General features: G+C 44.8%; 1 protein-coding gene across 1 annotated transcript in view; it reads right to left on the bottom strand.

Annotated features, from left to right (window-relative positions):
• Positions 1–15,566, bottom strand: part of stab1 (stabilin 1) — a 156,362-nt gene that overhangs the window by 41,553 nt on the left and 99,243 nt on the right. The window contains exons 63-66 of the mRNA XM_030729061.1: positions 14,115–14,280; positions 13,430–13,536; positions 9,481–9,600; positions 6,915–7,049 (exon numbers count right to left, since the gene is read on the bottom strand). Coding sequence (XP_030584921.1) covers positions 6,915–7,049; positions 9,481–9,600; positions 13,430–13,536; positions 14,115–14,280 — 528 coding nt within the window. The remainder of the gene's footprint in view (positions 1–6,914; positions 7,050–9,480; positions 9,601–13,429; positions 13,537–14,114; positions 14,281–15,566) is intronic.

Raw genomic sequence — 15,566 nt, 5'->3', positions numbered from 1 at the left:
GCAGTGGTTCTCAAATCCAGGCCTCGTGGCCCAGTGTCCTGCAGCTTTTAGATGTGTCCCCGATCCAGCACACCTGAATCAAATGGCTGAATTACCTTCGCCGTTCTCCGGAGTCCTGCTAATGACTTCTATACTTGACTCAGGTGTGTTGAAGCAGAGACACATCTAAAACCTGGAGGACACTGGGCCACGAGGCCTGGATTTGAGAACCACTGCTTTGGAGGAAGCTCATTTCTGCTGCTTGTATTCATGATCTCATTCTTTCGGTCACTACCCAAAGTTCGTGACCATACACGAGGGTAGGGGTGTAGATTGACCGGTAAATCGACAGCTTCGCTTTCACACTCAGCTCCCTCCTCTCCACGACAGACCGGTGCAGTGTCCTCATCACTGCAGACGCAGCCCTGATCTACCTGTCAATCTCCCGTCACTTATGAACAAGACCCACAGATACTTGAACTCCTCCACCTGGGGCAGCAGGACCATGGCCTCAGACTTAGGCCCTGTTTACATGAGAACATAACAAAAAGTAAAGCGTTCAGACGGAAACATTTCAAAAATGATCTCAGTTTACATGGATATGTAAGACGTTGAAAAAGCTTTCCACCACTTGGCCACACCGAGAAATTCTGTCCATAAAAATTATGGCAGCCCCTGGCAAAGTCCAACACCCACAGGAAACGAGTCTGACTCAGGGCTGAAGAATCAGAATCAGAATCAGAATCTTTATTGTCATTGTACACAGAAGTTGCACAACGAAATTTAAAATGCATTCCTTTCTAGGTGCCTCAGACAATAAATAATAAAATAATAAAAATATGAGTGATAAAAATGATTACTAAAATACAGTGCACAATAGTAAATTAAGACGAATCTAGCCCCAATACACACACCAACGCACGCACACAGTCAGCACTACCACCCCACATCACTGTCCAAACCACACAGAGTTCAGTTCAATGATGGCTCTGGCATAAAAGCTGTTCCTCAGTCTGTTTGTTCTGGCCTTCATTGTCCTGAAACGTCTGCCTGATGGCAGTAGCTGAAACAAGGAGTGTCCAGGGTGTGAGGGGTCCTGGAGGATGTTCTGTGCCCTCCTCTGGCAGCGGGCATTGAACAGTTCCTGGAGGGAGGGCAGGGGACAGCCTATGATCTTTTGAGCCGTGTTGATGATTCGCTGGAGTGTTTTCCTGTCTGCTGCTGTGCAGCTGTTGAACCACACGCACAGACAGTAGGTCAGGATGCTCTCTACACAGCAACGGTAGAAGGACACCAGCAGATTCTGGGTCAGATAGTTGCTCCTAAGAACCCTCAGGAAATGCAGTCTCTGTTGGGCCTTCCTGACAATGCTGGTCGTATTGATACTCCAGGTCAAATCATCCTGCAGATGTACTCCCAGGAACCTAAAATCTGAAACCAGCTCCACTTCATCCCCCTCGATGAACAGAGGTTGAATGACATGTGTTGTCCTCCTAAAGTCTACTACCATCTCCTTTGTCTTAGTGGTGTTCAGGATCAAGTTATTCTCACTGCACCACCTTGACAGCCGCTGCACCTCGTCCCGGTATGCTGACTCATCCCCGCCTGATATGAGCCCCACCACAGTGGTGTCATCCGCAAACTTAATGATGCAGTTACTGGCATGTATGGAGGTGCAGTCATGTGTGTAGAGGGTGAAGAGTAGGGGACTCAGCACACAGCCCCGTGGAGAGCCGGTGCTGAGGCTGATGGCTGAAGAGAGGTGGGGACCTACTCTTACCCTCTGGGAACGGTCTGTCAGGAAGTCCTTGATCCAAAGACAGGTGGAGCGTGGTATCCCCAGATCTGACAGTTTAGTCACCAGTCTGCCAGGAAGGATGGTGTTAAACGCCGAGCTGAAGTCCACAAAGAGCAGCCGAGCGTAGTTCCCCCCCTGCTCCAGGTGAGAGAAGGCAGAGTGGAGGGCTGTGGCAATGGCGTCCTCTGTGGACCGGTTGGCTCTGTAGGCAAACTGGTGGGGGTCTAGTCTGGGAGAGAGACTGGAGATGACGTGAGCCCGGACAAGCTTTTCAAAGCACTTCATAACAATTGGTGTTAGTGCTACTGGCCTGTAGTCATTCAAACCTCTGATAGTGTTCTTCTTGGGGATGGGGACGATAATGGAGGACTTCAGGCAGGAAGGGACAGCAGCCTGGCTCAGGGACTGGTTAAAAATGCTGGTAAAAATACCAGCCAGCTGAGCCGCACAGACCTTCAGTATCCGTCCAGAGACACCATCGGGCCCCACAGCTTTCCTGGGGTTCACAGTTTCCAGCATACGCCTCACCTCTTGCTCTTGCAGCCTGAGGATGCTGCTGCTGCCTGCTGAGGGATGTTGGATGGCTGTCTCTGATTGCTGTACCTCAAAGCGTGCAAAGAAGCTGTTCAGCTCCTCTGCCAGATTGATGTTACGCTGATCAACTAACAGGCTGGGTTTGTAGTTCAAAATATGCCGAACCCCTTGCCACACCTGCCTGAAGTCGTGGCTCTGGAAACAGTCCTCAATCCTCCTCTTATACACAGCCTTGGCCTCCCTGATGCCCCTCTTCAGGTTGGCTCTGGCAGCGCTGTAAAGCACCCCATCACCAGCTCTGAAGGCGATGTTCCTCTCTCTGAGTAAGCTCTGCACCTTTCCATTCATCCATGGCTTTCTATTTGGAAAAACCCGGATATTCTTGTCCACAGTTACAGTGTCGGTGCAGAACTTGATGTAGTCCAGAACAGCCGAGGTATACTGCTCCAGGTCCTGGTGCTTGAATACGTCCCAGTCAGTTGTTTCAAAGCAGTCCTGCAGCTGTTGAGAGGCACCTTCAGGCCAGGTCTGAACAGTCTTAGATGTAGAAAGAGCAGTTTTGCTGAGGGGGGTGTATGCTGGAATCATAAGCAGGGACAGATGGTCTGACTGGCCCAGATGTGGCAGTGGCACAGCCCTGAAACCCAGCTTGATGTTAGAGTAGACTTTATCCAGTGTGTTGTTCCCTCTTGTAGGGCATTTAACATTCTGATGGAACTTGGGTAGAACAGTCTTTAAATCGACATGGTTAAAGTCTCCTGCAATGATGTGTACAGCCTCAGGATATCTGCTCTGTTGACTGCAAACCGTGTCATGTAAGAGACTAACAGCTGAGTTAGCATTAGCATCAGGGGGAAGATAAACAACAGTGATCAAAACAGCTGTAAACTCACGGGGCAGATAGATGGGCCTGCATTTAACAGTCATGTACTCCAGGTCCGGGGAGCAGTGGCTGTTCACAGTCATACTGTCTGTACACCAGCTGTTGTTTACATACAAGCACACACCCCCTCCTCTGCTCTTACCGGAGGTCCGCATTCTGTCATGCCGGTGCGTTGTCCTGCCGGCTAGCTCGATGGCTGCATCAGGAATGGATGAATGAAGCCAGGTCTCAGTGAAGAGCAAAACGCATCAGTCCTTCACGGTCCTGTTTGTAGCCACCAGCAGTCTCAACTCATCCATTTTATTCGGGAGTGATCTTACATTGGCGAGGAAAACACTGGGTAACGGAGGTCTATGAGGCCGTTTACGTAGCCTCTCCAAAACGCCAGCTCTGCCGCCTCTTTTCTGCCTCCTTTCTCTGCGCCGTCTCCGTCTGCGACCCCCCCTCACAGGGATGATGAACCACAAAGAGCCAGGTGGTCTGGCGATGTCCACCGGGATGTTGTGAGAGTGGAGGAAGTCAGCCATAACCGCCTGCTCACTTTGTGCTCCTATATGTAGGAGTTCGTGCCGTCTGTATGTTATAATGTCCGCCCGACATAATGGTGATGTGTTGAGCCACAGTTGAAGCACACATAACAACATACACAATTTCACAGAGCACCGAAAAGGAGAGCACTGAGCCGCTGCGACTATGCGCGCCGCCATATGGACCAAAAGTAATATCTCTATATTTTTTACCTGAATGGCGATATACGATATATATCTCGATATGTTTTCTTCCCAAAAGGTATAAACAAAAAGGCACTTCTGAGTCAAAGCTACATGTCCCAAATGTCACACAGACATTTTTATTAACATTCAGCTGTAGATGTACATTAGAAATTGCTCAAAAATCAACTATTGGCATATTTAAATAATAATGCTCCTCAAATAAATTAATGCTTTTTTCCCTCTATAACAAAAGACTCCCAGCTGTGCTATTAAAATGTAAATAGAAAAGATACAGAGCAAAAATAGCAAAAGGCTTACTGATTCTTTAAAAAGCCAGTCTGGTGAAGTCTACTTCACTGGAAAGTGCTTCCTCCTGTGTGTACTCCTGTACATCCAGTACTGTGACAGACTGAATGAACAAAATTCCACCTGCAGGATTAAATCCATAGACATATGCGCTGACGTATCACAGCAACAGGCCCACCTTCTCAATGCGACTTCTGCAAGCGCACGTAAAAGACCCACTTCTGCTATTAAGGTCACATGACTTACGGTACAAACCAACTTATGCTATGAAGTTGCGGTATGGCGGCCCCCTCTTACCTGCAGCCAGGGATTCTTGGGGATCCAGGCGATGCCAAAGCGTGCAAACGGATGCAGTACGAAGGTTGTATGTACACAAAACACGGCGACAGCGGAGGATTTCAGGTTTCCATAATTTTCCAAAAGTTGTTGACATCACCAGGAAAAGTCTTTAATTTGGCGCTAGTAGCTTTTTGGAGTAAAAGTCACCAGCGGGGTTTGAAAAGCCGCTAAATCTAGCAACAAAGTCACTAAGCTGGCAATCCTGACATCCTGCCAGACACCCCATACTCCCACAGCCCCCCCCCCCACCTTCCCGGATACCCTGAGGGACATGGTTGACTGCTTTCTCCAAGTCCACAACACACATGTAGACTGGATGGGCAAACACGCACGCACACTCAAATATCCTCAAGAGGATGAAGAATTGGTCCAGTGTTCCAAGACCAGGAAAAAAAATGCATTGTTCCTCTTGAATCCAAGGTTCGACTAACGGAGGGACCCTGCATACCCTGGCATAGATCTTACCAGGGAGGCTGAGGAGTGTGGTCCCCCGATAGTTGGAGCACACCCTCCGGTCTCCCTTCTTAAAGATGGGGACCACCATCCTGGTCTGCCAATCCAATGGTACTGCCCCAGATCTCCACGCAATGTTGCAGAGGCGTGTCAACCAAGACAGCCCTACAAAATCCAGAGCCTTCAGGAACTCAGGGTGAATCTCATCCACGCCAGGGGCCCTGCCACCAAGGAGTTGTTTAACTACCCTCTGTAACCTCACCCCCCAGTGAGGGGTGAGTCGTCCCCCTCATCCCCAGACTCTGCTTCCGCTACAGAAGGCGTGTCTGTGGGATTAAGGAGGTCCTTGAAGTATTCCTTCCACCGCCCAACTGTAGCCTCAGTTGAAGTCAGCAGCACCCCATAAACTGTGTGAGTAGAGCACTGCTTTCCCCTCCTGAGTCGCCTGACAGTTTACCAGTATCGCTTCTTATCCAGTGACTTTTTCCAAATCTCTCTTATTGTTTAATACGATGCAGTATTTCCCTGTTTCTGTTTCTCTGCCAAAAAAAAAAGAAAATCCCTGATGTGTTTACAGTATTTCTATCTCCCTCTGACTCTGAGACCTGAAGCAGTGAGGAAGGCATCCACAAGTACGGCATACAACAAGCAGGTTGGCGTCAGCTACAGTGATGGCAGAGAGGATGGCCTTTACGTATGTTAAATATTCACATTATTTTGTGCCAGGTTGATATTAAGTGTCTAAGATGCTAAGAACCTGTGCCGCACAGTTTGAAGAACCGCCAGAATGCTAAACACACAGCACACAGCATGTAGTTAAACTGTCACTCAGAGGGAAATTAACAAGCTTGTCACTGTTTATGTGGTGGAGGAGATGAAAGCAATGTTAACTCACTATACAATGAGGGAGTGTTGATTTTTTTTTTTTTTTGGTGCAAATATAGGATAGGACTGAACACAAACGCAGAGCACTTACAGAAGATGACAGCTATTATGAGTGGTGTGTACTGTATGTGCACATTTCTGTCAAATCCAGAAGCATTTGTAAAGGTAGAAAAAGGAGAAAACTCACATTTCACAATTTCTGCAATAAAAAAAGTAATTTGTAACATTTCACTCCCAGAAAAGTAACTTGTTAGAGTACTTCTGTGTTACCAAAAATAAACACCCCTTTACATTTAGCTTGCATGTTGGTCATGTGTAGCCTCAGTGTGTTGACTTCACCATACTGGTAGCATCTCCTCCATCACATAAGCAGCAGCAGTAGTAAGCTCGTTCATTCCCATCACAGTGACAGTTTTAGCTAAAAGCAGCTGCGGTCTCGGAGCTCACCACCAGTGTTTGTGGAGCTGTGCTTCAAAATGCAAAGCAGAGCTCTGAAAGACACTTATTATCACTCAGACACAAAATAACATGAATACTTCCCACAGCCAGCCGCCATCTCGCTGGCTGACCTGAGCGACATAAACCGCAGAACTGGATACGTTCCACAAAAGCAGTTTGGTTCCAAGGAGTTGGAAGGAGACAAAAACACTCCAACTGTGTTTGGGATTTTCTTTTTTTCTCTAGCCAAAACAAAAGGGATGGGATACTTAACAGTAAGTTATTTGTAAAAGTAATTAAATAACTGATCATATAAAAGCCGCAATCCTATAATGTAACGTTACTTTTAAAAGTAACATTAGCTAACACTGAATTTGATAATCTTTAGAAATGACATGAACATAATTTTTTTGTCAAATATAATTCTCTTTACACACAGTTTGTATTGAATTTTCACTATGTTGATATTAAAACATCTCACATTTTTCTTACCCTCCTGTAAGGAACTGTGTGTGTGTGTGTGTGTGTGTGTGTGTGTGTGTGTGTGTGTGTGTGTGTGTGTGTGTGTGTGTGTCCGTCCTTTAACCTCATTGTTGCCATGGGTAACAGTCAGGTTGACCCCGAGCCTCGATGCGATGACCGTCTGGTGCTTCAGCTCCTTAAATGGCCGTCTGCTGTGATTGGCTGAGATGTGAAACTCGAGGTCTCTTCCAGTCAAAGTCTAAACACGAACAAAAAAGAATCTGATGAGATTTCACTGACAGCTGTGTCACAGCTCGCTGCTGTTTTAATTTAATACAAAAATATTGAAAAAGGTTTAATATCTGTTTACTGATACTAATGTGGATACTGCAACAAATGCTTTTCATTTCCTTATGGACTCAGCTTTAACTCAGATAAAAATAAATAAGTAACACGGTGAATAAATACTAGTGAACTCTCCAGGGTTCGCAGATTAAAGTGGTGAAGGAGCATATGACAATTTTAAATATTATCCAGAAACTCAGGCTACAAATGTAGATCTAATTTACCTTAATCAGAAAAACAAAACAACACAAATTTCCACTTGTGTTTTACCAGTTTGTACTCACTGTGTGGTGAACAGTGAATTTACAGTCATAGCCGAAAATGTTGGCACCCCTGAAATTTTTACAGAAAATGAAGTATTTCTCCCAGAAACTTATTGCAATTACACATCTTTGTTATACACATGTTTATTCCCTTTGTGTGTATTGGAACAACACAAAAAACAGAAAAAAAAAGAAGCCAAAATTCATATAATTCTATGCAATAATCCAAAAATGGGCCGGACAAAATTACTGGCACCCTCAACTTCATATTTGGTTGCTCACCCTTTGGAAAAAATAAGTGAAATCAACTGCTTCCTATAACCATCAACAAGCTTCTTCCACCTCTCAACTGGAATTTTGGACCACTCTTCTTTTGCAACCTGCTTCAGGTCTCTTATATTTGAAGGCTGCCTTCTCCCAACAGCAGTTTTAAGATCTCTCCACAGGTGTTCAATGGGATTTAGATCCGGACTCATTGCTGGCCACTTCAGAGCTCTCCGGCACTTTGTTTTCATCCATTTCTTTGTGCTTTTTCAAGTATGTTTGGGGTCATTGTCCTGCTGGAAGACCCATGACCTTGGATGCAAACCCAGCTTTTTGACTCTGGGCCCTACATTGCGATCCAAAATCCTTTGGTAATCTTCAGATTTCATGATGCCTTGCACACAGTCAAGGGATCCAGTGCCAGAGGCAGCAAAACAACCCCAAAACATCTTTGAACCTCCACCATCTTTGACTGCAGGTACTGTGTTCTTTTCTTTGAAAGCCTCATTCTGTTTTTACCAAAAAGCTCTATCTTGGTCTCATCTGTCCAAAGAACATTGTCCCAGAAGGATTTTGGCTTACTCATGTACATTTTGGCAAACTGCAGTCTAGCTTTTTTTATGTCTCTGTGTCAGCAGTGGGTCCTCCTGTGTCTCCTGCCACAGTGTTTCCTTTCATTCAAATGTCAACAGATAGTTTGCGCTGACACTGATGCACCCTGAGCCTGCAGGACAGCTTGAAATTCTTTAGAACTCGATTGGAGCTGCTTATCCATCATCTGGACTATCCTGTGTTGCAACCTTTCAATTTTTCTCTTCCGTCCACGTCCAGGGAGGTTAGCTACAGTGCCGTAGACTGTAAACGTCTTGATTATGTTGCGCCCCGTGGACAAAGGAACAACAAGATCTCTGGACATGGACTTTCAACCTTGAGACTGTTGATATTTTTCCACAATTTTGGTTCTCAAGTCCTCAGACAGTTCTCTTCTCCTCTTTCTGTTCTCCATGTTTAGTGTGGCACACACAGACACACAATGCAAAGACTGAGTCAACTTCTCTCTTTTTTGTCTGGTTTCAGGTGTGATTTTTTATTGCCCGCACCTGTTACTCGTCACAGGTGAGTTTAAATGAGTATCAAATGCTTGAAAAAAAGATTTTTACCCACAATTTTGAAAAGGTGCCAACAGTTCTGTCTCGCCTATTTCTGGAGTTTAGCATGAAATTATATGGATTTTTTCCCCCCTCTTTTTTGTGTTTTTCCAGTACACACAAAGGAAATGAATGTGTGCATAACAAAACGTGTGATTGCAGTAATTTTCTGGGAGAAATACTTCATTTTCTGTAAAAATTTCAGGGGTGCCAACATTTTTGACTGTAAACCCTGCAGTTGCACTAATACATGTGTGTTTCAGCCTTCAACACTTTTGCCTCTCCTTCACTTTGAATATTGTCAAGTCACCAAACTGAACTGTGGATTTGCTGCTTTATTACAAATTGGTATCCACGTATCTGATTGATCCAATAAGATTTGTGGAGTTCCACAGGGCTCAATTCCTGGGACTTCTGTGTTCTTATTAATTGTTTTTATTATTTTCTTTGAAATGTCCTGTCTGGATTTTTAGGTGTTATGTAAAACCTTTTAATTTTATCTTAATTTTTTAATTTTTTCCTGTCTTACTATATTATTACTTTTAACAGTTATAATAGCAACTTATGATTAAGTTAACTATAAAAGTTTACCATTAAACATTTCTGACTTACTTAGGTTTGATACCCTTTAATAATCTAAGAAATAATAAAGGGTGGGTTTATACTTCACCTGATTTGGGCTGAAGCCGGCATTATGAGGGACAAACAGCGTGACTTCAGCCTCCCTGTGAGAAAGAAACTCGACAAGTTGTTTGCCCTCCGAGGACGATCTGCTGTACTCCAATAACATCTACAAAGACAAAAGGATAGTGACTTTTGGATTTCTCCTTGATCTTTCAGCTGCTCCCTTTAGAGGTTGCCACAGCGGATAATCTTCCTCCATCTCACCCCATCCCTAGCATCCTCTTCTGTCACACCAACTCTCTACATGTCCTCCTTCACTACATCCATGAACCTCCTCTGAGGTGTCCCTTTTTACCTCCTGCCTGGCAGCTCCATCTTCAACATCCTTTGTCTAATATATCCGCTCTCCCTCCTCTGCACATTTCAATACCATCTCAGCCTTTCCTCGCTAACTTTGTCTCCAAACTGCTGAGCATGAGGTGTCTCTCTGATATACTCATTTCTGATCTTGTCGATTCTGATCACTCCCTGTAAAAACCTTAACATCGGCCTCCTGTGTTTTTGTCAGTGCCATCATCTCCAAACCATACATCACAGCAGGTCTCACTACCATCTTGTAAGCCTTCCCTTTCTGTCACAAATCACCCCTGACACTCATCTCCACCCTGCCTACACTCTCTTCTTCACCTCTCCTGTGCACTGTCTGTTGCTTTGGATGGTTGACTCCAGGTATTTAAACTCATCTACCTTCACTACCTCTGCTCCTTGCAGCTTCACTTCCACCTGTCTCCCTCTTATTCAAACACATGTATTCTGTCTTGCTTCTACACTTTCATTCCTCTTCCTCCACCTCCCCAGGCTCTCTTCCACCTCCACCCTACTCTCACTACAGATCACAATGTTGTCTGTGAACATCATAGTCCATGGAGACTCCTGCCTGACCTCATCTGTCAACCTGCCCATCACCATAGCAAACAAGGAAGGGCTCAGAGCCAAACCCTGATGTATACCTACCCCTACTCTGAACCCATCTCACCCTACTGCACACCTCACCACTGTCTCCCTGTCCTCATTTTTTTAACCAGTTATTTTCTGTAAAATCTCAACACAGTATAAGCACACCAAATGTACTTATCCAGAGCCTTTAGTGGCTGATTCATAAGACCTCATATCACTTCTACAACAGCCACCACCAGTACCTACACCAAAGAGCAGTGAAGCTCTGAGTAACAGTGGCTATTTCTGTGGTGAGCAGTTCAGAACTCTTTGGTGCTAACGCTTCAGTTCATCAGGTCACCTAAACCCAACGATGGTTTTTGAAATCAAAGTGAATGAAAACGCAGTTTCTCACAAAAACTAATTGCAGGAAAATGGACTTCTGTTCAATCACATGTTGGTAATAACAAAAAAAAAACAAAAAACAAAAAAACAACACACTCTGACCAGTCAGTGACTCATAAAATGACCATCTGGAATACTGTAGCTCCCTTAAAAGGCTTCAGTTGATCCACAACGCAAAACCAAACAGGGGACTAGAAATTCAGATCATATTTCTCCTACATTAGCTTCTCTTCATTGAGTCCCTCCAGAAATTAAAATCCTTCTAAGAACATATAACTCTTGGATGTTCAGGTCCCATCATACCTTCATGACTCCAGTGTCAGATAATCCCAGCGCAGCTCTTCGCTCTCAGACTGAAAGGATTACTTGTGGTTCTTTAAAGTAGAAATGAGGCAGAGCCTTCAGATATCAGGCATCTCCACTTTTAAGATTAGACTGATAGTCAGGAATGGATCAGGTGACTCTGAACCATCCCTTAGTTACGCTGCTATAGGCTCACACTACGGTGGGATTTTACCCCGCACCCCCAGCTGGTTGCAGCAGATGGCTGCCCCTCAGTGAACCTGGTTCTGCTGGAGGCGTCTTCCTGTTAGAAAGAAAGTTCTTCCTTCCAATCATCACCAAGTACTGCTTGTAGGGGCTCTTCTGGTTGTTGTTGTTGGGTTTTTTTCTCTAATATCGCTGGGTCTTTACCTTACAGTATAAGGCTGTTGTTGTGACCTGGTGCTATATAAATGACATTAAACCAAATCTTGGTCTTATTGAGGCTGAAAGCTGATCTAATACATTAAAAAAAAAACACTGCAATGGAAATGGTCGTTAAAGTCATACTCTTTGACCTCTGGAGGCCCTTAATGAGTATTATAAATGATCTGCCAGAACACGCCACATTCCCATTTGTGGTGTAAACAGGAAAAGACAAATTCCTTGTTGCTGAAAAGGTCAAAGGCCGTGTGGATCTGAGGGGATGACAGGAAGCCATGAGAGTAAAAAAAAGGCAGCGGTCTGGTTTCAGGTTGTTGGCAGAAACCAGCTTGAACCAAAATACAGTAAATATACATATATATAAATATGTGCTAAGCGTTAACTTTTTGATAGTTTCTCTCTAACTACGAGATCTGAGCAGATCTGTAGCTCCATATTTTCCTGAGGCGGATCAGTCGACGCTGAGTTGCTGTGCTGAACGGCTGGAAGCAGCTGCCTTCTCATTAACTGGACGTCTTCCAGAGCTCGTTATCTTCAGTAGGTGATGTCTCTGTTTTCTTAAAGTCTCAAAGTCCTTTAGAGAACCACTCCATGTTTTTTTTTTTTTTTTTTTAACCCATTAAAAAAATATTCACAATAAGTTTGGTTTTTTTTTTTGCATTTTTGGCCACAGCAGCTTTTGTGGGCAGTGGAGAGAGACAGGAAATGGGGAAAAGATACAGGGGAAGACACACCGGCAGATTGGTGACGGGCCGGGACTCGAACCCTCGCCGTCTGCACCACAACGCGGCATACGTATGTGGTCACCGGCTTCACCACTAAGCCACCCGGGTGCCCGATTCGCAATAAGTTTATCTGGAGACATTTATGAGTCCAGTCTATGAACAGGAATTTAATGTGCCCATATATGAATTTTGAAAGATGCCTGGGACTGATCCAGGTGAGTTTCACGACATCCCCCTGGAAACTTCTACCTGGTGCATTCCTTGAGTAACTCAGATTAGTTTTAATTGATGCCCAATTCTTAAAAATAGATGCTAAAAATGTTTAATCATGCTGGCAGTACAGCTCGAGACAGTTGGCTGGTAATTCACTTCAGTCCAGTTTGAAATGTGTTGAAATTCTTTTGTGTCAATTACTGAATGATTGTGGCCGCTGGGCTGTCACAGAAACTCTGCTTTCCACTGATATCTGCCAGGTCTGAAGCACTCACCCGTGTGTTTTTCAGCGCTGCAGACTGATCGAGAAGCGCGCTGTTAGTGGAGTCATTTTAGCAGGGCCACCCCGGGGGCTCTGATTAGAGGCACTTTGACTCGTTCTGTACCTCCTGATTACTGCTGCAGCCGCGCTTCCACTGATTTTAGTTTTAGGCCCCATCTTCCTGAGTCGCTTTCCATCTTCGTGAAGACTCACAATCAAGAGTTTACAATTACTGTGGCTGTTCTTCTGCAGAGAGCTGCAGCTCACAGCTACAACCCTGAGCAGGTCAGGAGCCAGCACTGGGAGATTTTGGGACCTTAATCATACAAAGAGGGCTACGGCACAATTAATTATAGCTACATTAAGATTTTAGGTGTCTGTCTAAAATAAGGAGTAAACCACAGGAAAAGCTTTAAGATTCATTATAAAGTACTGATTTCAGTATTTATTTTTCTTAGGAAATTATGAGGGTATGTTTTTTTTTTTTTTTCTTTAACATGAAGAGACCTCCAGAAGAACCAGACATCTATCTGCTGGGTACGAACTCCAGCAGCATGAATCTAGAGCAACACAACTAAAGGATTGGTCTGGGTCACGTGATCGTCACACCTAATCTTCAAACTAGAGAATGTCTGTCTCCGGAACCCCAAAATGGGAACTGGTTCCACAGGAGAAACCCGATGGCCCCGATTCTGCTCTTGGAACCACGATGTTATGCTTCAGTTCAGCGTTTCAGGTGCCACACTCACCGTGTAAAAGATGGAGAAGTTGCTGTACGTTGCAAGGACGCTGGTCAGGACGCCGTTACAGAAATCTCCGTTTCCCACGTAATCAGCAGGACACGCACATGAAACATCTGCACATGCAAACGCATTAACATTAGCAGGATTATTTGACACCTTTAATTGTTTGTACAGCATCATGTGAGCTTCTGTTTCTAAGTTTGTTATATTTCGGTCCTGTTCCAAAAAGCAGGTTTAACAAAGCCTAACCATAAAGTCTGGGTGGATTAACTCTGAGCTGGGAAACTGAAAGGCTGATGTGAATATGTTCAATTAGCTCTGAGTATGTTCACCTTGAGTTCAGCGTGTACATCAAATAAAGCCATCATCAATGGAGCTCTGATACTGTGACTCACCATAGCAACTGGTAAATAGGAACAGAGCCTCCACCAGACGTTTCCCTCATCTCAGGGTTAAACTCCAGCCCAGGATGACTTTGTTTGTGCTTCATGCTTTTTACCTCATTATCTGCTGTTCTTTGCAGCTCTTGTATCTCTGAAGTTAGCATGACTCACAGAGCCACAGCATTAAAAGCGAAGGCAAAGTAAACAACACATTAACAAGGCTGTTTAAAATGGGAGCACAGATCAGGGTGGCCCTCCTTCTGTACACACACACACACACACACACACACACACACACACACACACACCTGTGAGCCTGTAGCAGTAAGCGTCGTACTTGCTGCTCTGGTCCACGGGCTCTATGTACATAACCAGACCCACGTGGTTGTCTCCGCACCTGACTGAGGGGAAGCGGGTCGGGTATCCCACCTTCCCCCCCTCCATCCAGCCGGCCACACACAGATGCATCCCGAGCTGTCAGGACCAGAGGGAAAAAAAAAATCTGTTATCTAAAAAAGGTATCAAGATAAAGTAGCCGGGGCTCCAGAGGTAGAGAGGGCCATCCACCAGGCGGAAGGTCAGTGAATCGATTCCCCAGCTACTCCAGTCTGCATGTGAAAGTATCCTTGGGCAAGATACTGAACCCTGATTTGCCCCTGATACACCCATGTAAGTTTGAGCATGTGTGTGAATGTTAGACAAGGTGCTTAGGCATAGAAAAAAGTGCTTGTATAAATGTGTGTGATTGGGTGAACGAGGCTTGTAGTAAAAAAGCACTTTGCTTCGAATTCTGAGCAGAAAAGTGCTGCATGAGCACCAGTTAAACTAACACTTCCTGATATGACTGGAAACATATCAAATACCACAAGAATTATTATTTATTATTATTATTATTATTTATTTCCAGCTCTTGGCTGAGGTGCACGCCTTTTTTCTTCTCTCCCAACCCTCCTTATCTACCCTGCTTTGCTGTGCTTTAAGAGTCTCTCTCTACACATCTTTCCGAATTGGAAATTAAGATTATGGATCTGGTCAGCTGGTCTCTCAACGCAAATCGATCAAATTTTCTCCATGAGGAGACAGAAAAGAAGAACTGTCTGTCTGAGTGGAACATACCCGGCTGGCTACGTTATGGATATGGGAAGACTGGAAAACAATGTGCCTGGCTGTATATATATTTGGCTTATTGATAACAGGATCTCTTTTGATTGGACTTGGGGGATACCCGATTTATTGTGAAATTTGGAAGTGGAGGTACGTGCAGAGCAGTACGAACTCAGACTCATCTGCTGGAGCTGAACCGCAAGTTGGATGCGAGTCTTGGCCAACTGCGATTGTGCTCACAGGTGGAAGGATTCAATCTTGGAGAAATGTTTGTACTTGTGCGGCGAGAAAGGAACCAAGAAATTCAGATAATTGGAGTTTCAAGCAAGACTGCAAGGCTGTCAGCAAATTAATCAGTGACAGCCTGTACCAAAACAATTGTATTTATCTGGAATTTGGCCCCCCTGCCTGGCCTCGGACAGCTGGGAATCTCATTCTCTCCTGGAAGTTATGTAAACAGATGCCCCCCCCCCCCCGCACCATCCTGTCTCTTGTGACCTATGTGAACTGGTGTCCTAGCGACCTAGCTACTGATGAACATTATTCCACCTCTTATCAGGAGCTGTTTAGTTGAGGACAGCTGGGAAAGCTCCACAGTATCCTGAACTCACTCGCCTCAGCCGGCTCCTTTTTCCTTGCCTTCCCTTCCCTCCCCC

This window comes from Archocentrus centrarchus, chromosome 5 (genome assembly GCF_007364275.1).
Source record: "Archocentrus centrarchus isolate MPI-CPG fArcCen1 chromosome 5, fArcCen1, whole genome shotgun sequence".
NCBI classification, from domain to species: domain Eukaryota; kingdom Metazoa; phylum Chordata; class Actinopteri; order Cichliformes; family Cichlidae; genus Archocentrus; species Archocentrus centrarchus.
Note: the sequence above shows the minus strand (reverse complement) of the source record. Positions and strands in the feature narration are given on the sequence as shown.